The sequence below is a fragment of the Caretta caretta genome, chromosome 21 (assembly GCF_965140235.1).
Source record: "Caretta caretta isolate rCarCar2 chromosome 21, rCarCar1.hap1, whole genome shotgun sequence".
Taxonomy (NCBI): Eukaryota; Metazoa; Chordata; order Testudines; family Cheloniidae; genus Caretta; species Caretta caretta.
The window spans coordinates 12443670-12449669 of NC_134226.1; the positions used below are offsets into that span (position 1 = coordinate 12443670).

Sequence of the window (6000 nt, forward strand, 5' to 3'; positions counted from 1 at the left end):
GAGCTCAAGTCCCAGCTTGGTCAGGGATGGCTGGGCAAGTAACTTCACCGCCGTGCCTCGGGCTCTCTACTTGTGGAACAGACTAACACTCCCCTCATTCAAAGGGGGCAAGGATGCTATGAAGCTCTGAACCGCTATGCAATGAGGCCTAGCCTTCACAGATGTTAAAATGAGGATATCGCTAGTTTCACAGGCAATTTAAAGATCCCCAAGGCAATTTCCACAGAGCAGTAGGGGATTCAGTCCAATGTTTAGCCAAGACTCAGGCTAGTTATACATGTCCCCAGCCCACTCCCCTTCCAACATCCAGGCTTATTGCTCGGTCTGCCTCCACGCCAATGCTCTGAGAAGCACAAGCATTCCCGGAGGATGGTTCTCTCAATAACCAAACCCCATCCCTCTGCACATACGTCACATACCTTACTTAACAGCAGGGCCCATTCTCAGCTGGTGTAAGCAGACTGAGCTCCACCTGAGCCAATGGAATTGCAATCGCTTTCACCAGCTCCGGATAGAGCTGATGACTCCAGGCAGAGCCAGCGGCACAGAGAGCTGGGCCCTGCGGTACAGGAGGGAGAATGCAGTCTGGCTGCAGCTTGAGAATGCGCTCAGTGCTGGGAACTATCTGGCTAAGGGGAGGGGGAAGGCGGCAGGACGTGGCAGAAGGGAGAAACAAACAGAAGAGCGAACAGAAGAGCTGCAGTAAAGGCACATGGCGACAATGGGCCCTAAACCCAAGAAAAGCAATGGGCGACGAAACCTAGCATGGGCTTTCTTTGCTGCATCAGCAACTCCCATCTTTCAGCCTACAAAGGCTAGCTGTATTTCCCCAGTAGTGATTAGGCTGGGAAGGAATTTGCTGGCTAATTAAGATCTAGGTGTCAGGATGGCCATTAAACATAGGTGGCTGTGTTGGTGGAGACGATGAGCAGATTATCCAGGGCAAAATGAGATTGATGTTGCTGACAAATGACTCAGATCGGTTTCTTTCAGAGGCCAGGAGAAGCCAGACAAATTGTTTTAAAGCTTAACATGAGTTTTACAAAGCTCATCAAGTTGCCCCTCTGTACGCAGATCAGTGTCATGTGTAACACAGAGAATCCACGTGCTCCTTCTTGGAGAGGATCCTCATTTACACACAGGAAAGGCACTGGGAAAAGACTGACACAGGAATATTGGAGTCCCCTTTGGGAACACACCACTGGTCTCTCAAAACTAGGATCCCGCCTCAGGCTGGCTGTGGTTGCAAGCAGCTAATACTCAGAAGTACAGACCTAAACTTTTGAGTGCGTGCACCCTCTGGGAGACATCTTAAGGGGAGGGGGGAGTCTGACACCCAATACCAAAACCCAACCCAGATCACTAGTCACTTCTGAAAACGTAACCCAAAAGCCTGGGTTATTTTCATATAACAGCTAAAAATGTTATTGGGCAAATATTTCCCAGCCCCCTTTGGGAAGCTAGCGGCAGTATCTGACGTTGGCTTCCTGCAGCAGCAAGTTCCACAGGATGACACAAAAGCAGCATTTCCTTTAGTTTGTTATGCTGTTCATTTCACTGGCTGAACCTTTTGTCCTTTTATTATGGGATGATATAAATGGCAGAGTGAGGAAGAAACAAACACTCCCAAGGAGAAAGCTACAATGGGGTTGACTTCTAGGGTATGTTGGCAATTCCATGAGCTTCCTTCCACTTTAAAGGAAAAAAAACCTTGTTTCCTTAGGTGGCCATCCCCAGCCAGTAAACTAGGTCATAACTCTGATAAGGACCAGCTGAAGACACCGTGGACTTCCCTTAACAGGACTACTTATAGAACTGCTGAAAATGACTCCAGTTAGCTCTAATTTTATAGTGGTTAGAGTTTCTGCAGAGGTGGATAGGAAAATCTATGTAAAAATTAGCTTCAAGAGCCAGTCACATCAATACTCTGCCTGAGACAGCCAGAGATATAAAAATATCCAGAACAAGACTGGGAATAGCCTAGCAACCAACATGGGACTACTGAAAAGTAATAATACTCAGTCCTTAGTGTCTGATCCTGTTCCCATTGGCTTCAAAAGCGAGGAGGATCTGGCCATTATGAAGTCCCCTTCAGTGGAGGCTCTCAAATGTTTTCATGGAATGTTCAGATTTCATTTCCTTTTGTTGCATTGAAAAAGGAAATGTCATCAACTTAGCTAGTGAAACTAGTGTGATCAATTCCACTTTATCTAGTCAGTTTCACTTGCTTGTTCTCTGCTCCACTAGTGAAAGGCTGAGTCAACAGAGGCATGCAGTGAATAGGGCACTGGCTCAGGAGACCTATGCTTTGTTCCCATCTCTGCCACCATCCAAGGTCACAAAGCAGCTCAGGTCACTTTATCTCTCTGTGCCTCTCTTCCCTCTCCCACCTTTGTCTGTTTAAATTGGAAGCTACTTGGGGCGGGGCCTCTCTCACCACATTCATGTATAGTGCCTAGCACAATGGGGACCTGACCTCAGCAGAGGCCTCTAGGGTCTACTGTCTATAAACAGATAAGATTGCTTGGGTTGCCAATACCTCAGCAGAAAGTAAAAAACCAAAAAGGCTGTCAGTGACTCAAAATATTTAACATTTTTATTCTCTTTATTATTAAAACCCTAAGCACGGGTCCCAAACTTCCCAGTGCCCTAGAGAACCTCTCCCTGTAGCAGGGGAAACCTGGACACCAAGCCATGTGCAGGAGAACAAGTGAACCTGACCAATCTTGTTTCACTGAACAAAATCCAAGAAATTAACTAAATTCATTATTCCCAATGTAATAATTTATGGCAATCATTTATTAGCAGGAAAACCCCCCATACATTTTCTTTGCATCTGATTTTATTTTATCTTGACAGCAGTAACCTTTTAATGTTGATGTGATATTGAACCAGCCTGTCTAATCTGAGAGGCCATGTGGCTTGGCAGACTCAGTCTGGGATGTTGCCAGCTGGGTGATGATGGGCAAGTCACTTCACCTTTCTTATGCCTCAATACCCCCCCTCCTTAACACCCCAGTTTCTAAAATGGGAAAGATACCATCCACAAAGCGCTTTAAGATCTACAGATGAAAAGCACTACATTTGAGAGATTTGGTGGATGAAGAAAGCATGAGTGCTTCCATCTCCAGTCCCTTCCAGGGTGATCAGCACCGAGGGAAGGAGCCAGCAAACACACAGGAAAAGACCCCAGAAGGTTTGGTTAAGCAACTCTTAAATAACCTTAACCTCCTGAGGCCATAAGCCTAGCATCTCCTGCTTCCCTCCTCTACTATCCACTGACCTGCCAAGAGGGACAACATCAAAATGGGGGTGATTCAGAGCAAGATTTAAGAACAGAGACATTCCCACATTACGCTGCTGGAATTGATAGAATATTAGTACGCTGGCCTGTTGGGCAAGAGGAACAGTTTATCCAATACCCTGTGAAGTTTGGATTTCTTGTCTGGGCTGGCTGGCTCCTAGTTCTGTCCCCAAACCGGTTTGCCTGGTTAAGCTCTCAAAAGTTGAGCTCAAAATGGTTAAAGATGGAAGAGACTTGTTATCTTAAAGACCACCCCTCTTCACAGGAAGGATGTGGACTCTCGATAAAGAATGTACCAGATAGTAAGATTACACTTAAAGACACGTGCTTACACATTGTGGAATTTATTTTCCAGAAGGAAAGGAGGAGTTGTGGGTTATGTCTGCAGCTTCACACCCCGCCCCCTTCCCTGACCTGGTTTGTCCCAACAACCTGAGTTTGAGCAGGGACAGCAAGTGAAAGTGACAGCACATTAGAAGGAAAGAGAATTAACTGGCCAAGCAGGACTTAAAGCCAGCTAAGCATTTCAAAGGCTGTGCATTTGCACACCAGGAGGGGATTGCAGGGTCAAGATGAGATTAATGGGGGTGTAGAAACCATGAAGCCCACATGAACTCCTCAGACTTTAACCTAACCTTGTAATACTCCTCACATGGAGGTCAGTGAAATTCCCCAGCCTTTTCCCTTTCTCCTGGGGATTTGCTGTGTGTTTTTCTATGGGAACCTTCTTCTCAAAACCACACAGGAGGAGCCTCTCTCCAGGGCAGGTTTCCTGCCCCCCATTTTCATAAATCTATTTTAATGCAGTGGTTTGTGCATTTCTCCCTCTAAGTAAGCGTCCCTTGCTCTAAAGGAAGCAACACCTTGCTGCTCCCCACCCAGAGGAAGTGAGGTGGGGGAGGTACCCCCATAGACTGTCACTGACACTTCCTGAGGACAAACCCTCAATGGAAGCAGAGTTTAAGGGGAGTCCAATGAATTAGTCTCATGGGGATCCAAGGCCACCCATTCTGCTGTCTGCTTGGGGGCAAGGATAGGTTTTGCTGTTCAAGGAGAAACCTCCAGGGCATTGTATGGGGGGGGGGGAGAGGAAGGGAGGGGGAGGTGAAGGGCTTCTGCTTCAACATTTGCCCCGGGGGGGGGCACCGTATGCCCCTCAGCTCTGAAGTTGCCCTTTGGATGTCCAGTAAGCCCCTCTCCACATTGCCTCCTACCTGTCCCACTCCTGGATACAGCATGAAGGAGAAAAGACTTGCTGATTCCTAACCCCACAATATCCAGCCCAAATTGTTCCTCCTCTTGCTTAGCTTCCCCCACTGAATGGGGGGGGGGGGGGGGGAGGGAGAGAAGCAGGTGGACAAAAGTTTAGTTAACTGGCTCCTAAACTCCTCTTTTGTCACTGGCTCCCATTCCCTTGCAGGAGCCTCATGGGGGCAGGGATACAGATTACAGATACCCACAAATCGAAGTGGGAAGTGAATCCCGTTCTCAAGCAGGTCCCCTCCTCTTAGGCCCAGGCTGGAGATGAACATGAGTTCATCAATACGACAGGATCAATCAGGAGGACTATTAGAGAGGTCGGCTTCTTTCTCCCTCCCTGGACAAGCTGCCCAACTCCACTCATGCATGAGCTGGGGGGGCGGCGGGGGGGGGGAAATTTGGCACCGACAAAGCAATAAATAACCATCCTGCCCCCAACTCTCCCAAAGAATGGATGGAAAAAGGGGGTGCCCCCTGCCCGGGCTGGGAGATCACCACTTAGTATCGATAATCCATCAGAGGGCAGGGGGAAGGAGTGTGTGTAGGGAGAGGGGAAGGGTCACCGACCAGCCAGGATCAGGATCGGGACCGAGTCTGAGGTGTGTGTGTGTCACCAACCGACCGGGACCGGGACCGGGACCGAGCCCGAGCCCCCGGGGGGGGGGGTGTCACCAACCGACCGGAACCGGGACCGAGCTCCGGGGGAGGGGGGGGTGTCACCAACCGACCGGGACCGGAACCGGGACCGAGCCCCGGGGGGGGAGGGGTCACCGACCGACCGGGACCGGGACCGGGACCGCTGTCCGGTGCCCCCGGCCGCACTCACCTCCCCGGCAGCTTAGCGCTCCGCTTCCAGAACTGCCTGCTGCTCTCCGCGGCCATGGCGGGCGCTGGGGCCGGGCCCCGGCCGGCTCCGGGCGGGGGGGACAAGCAGGGGCCGCAGGTCCCGGAGCCGCGGGCCGAGGCCGCTTCACCTCCTCCCTCCGGAGGCCCCGCTGCCAGGCTCCGGCGCCGCCATTTTGGATCCGGGAGGGCCCACCCCGGCCATTGGCTTCCTGGCCCCGCGGCCTCCGGCTCGGCCAATCCTGAGCCGGGATCCGGCCCGGTCGTGAAGCGAGGGCGTCCGGGGCCGGGCAGAGGGGCGGGGCCGCGAGAGGCGGGAGAGACCATCTGCGGCCAGGGAGGAATAAACCATCTCCGCTGGAGTGGAGTGAACCATTTCCACTGAGGAGGGGGAAGGGGTCGGGTAAATCACCTGCACTGATTGGGAAAGGGAGAAGCTACTCTGCTTGGGAGAGGAGTGGGAGAATAGGGTAGATTTTCTGCCTTGAAGAGGAGGGGTAGAGTGTGTTAAACTATTTGCGTTTGGAGGGAGTTACACGCTCTGCACTGGGGAGGAGAGGGTTAAGCCATGCGCCCCAGACGCGGCGTGGAGT

The 6000-nt window shown here is 51.2% G+C and overlaps 1 protein-coding gene across 1 annotated transcript in view; it reads right to left on the reverse strand.

Annotated features, from left to right (window-relative positions):
- TBC1D22B (TBC1 domain family member 22B) overlaps window positions 1-5703 on the reverse strand; it is a 38291-nt gene extending 32588 nt beyond the window's left edge. The window contains exon 1 of the mRNA XM_048826367.2: window positions 5391-5703. Within this exon, the coding sequence (XP_048682324.1) occupies window positions 5391-5446 (56 nt within the window). The 5' untranslated portion in view covers window positions 5447-5703. The remainder of the gene's footprint in view (window positions 1-5390) is intronic.
- Window positions 5704-6000: the final 297 nt, after the last annotated feature.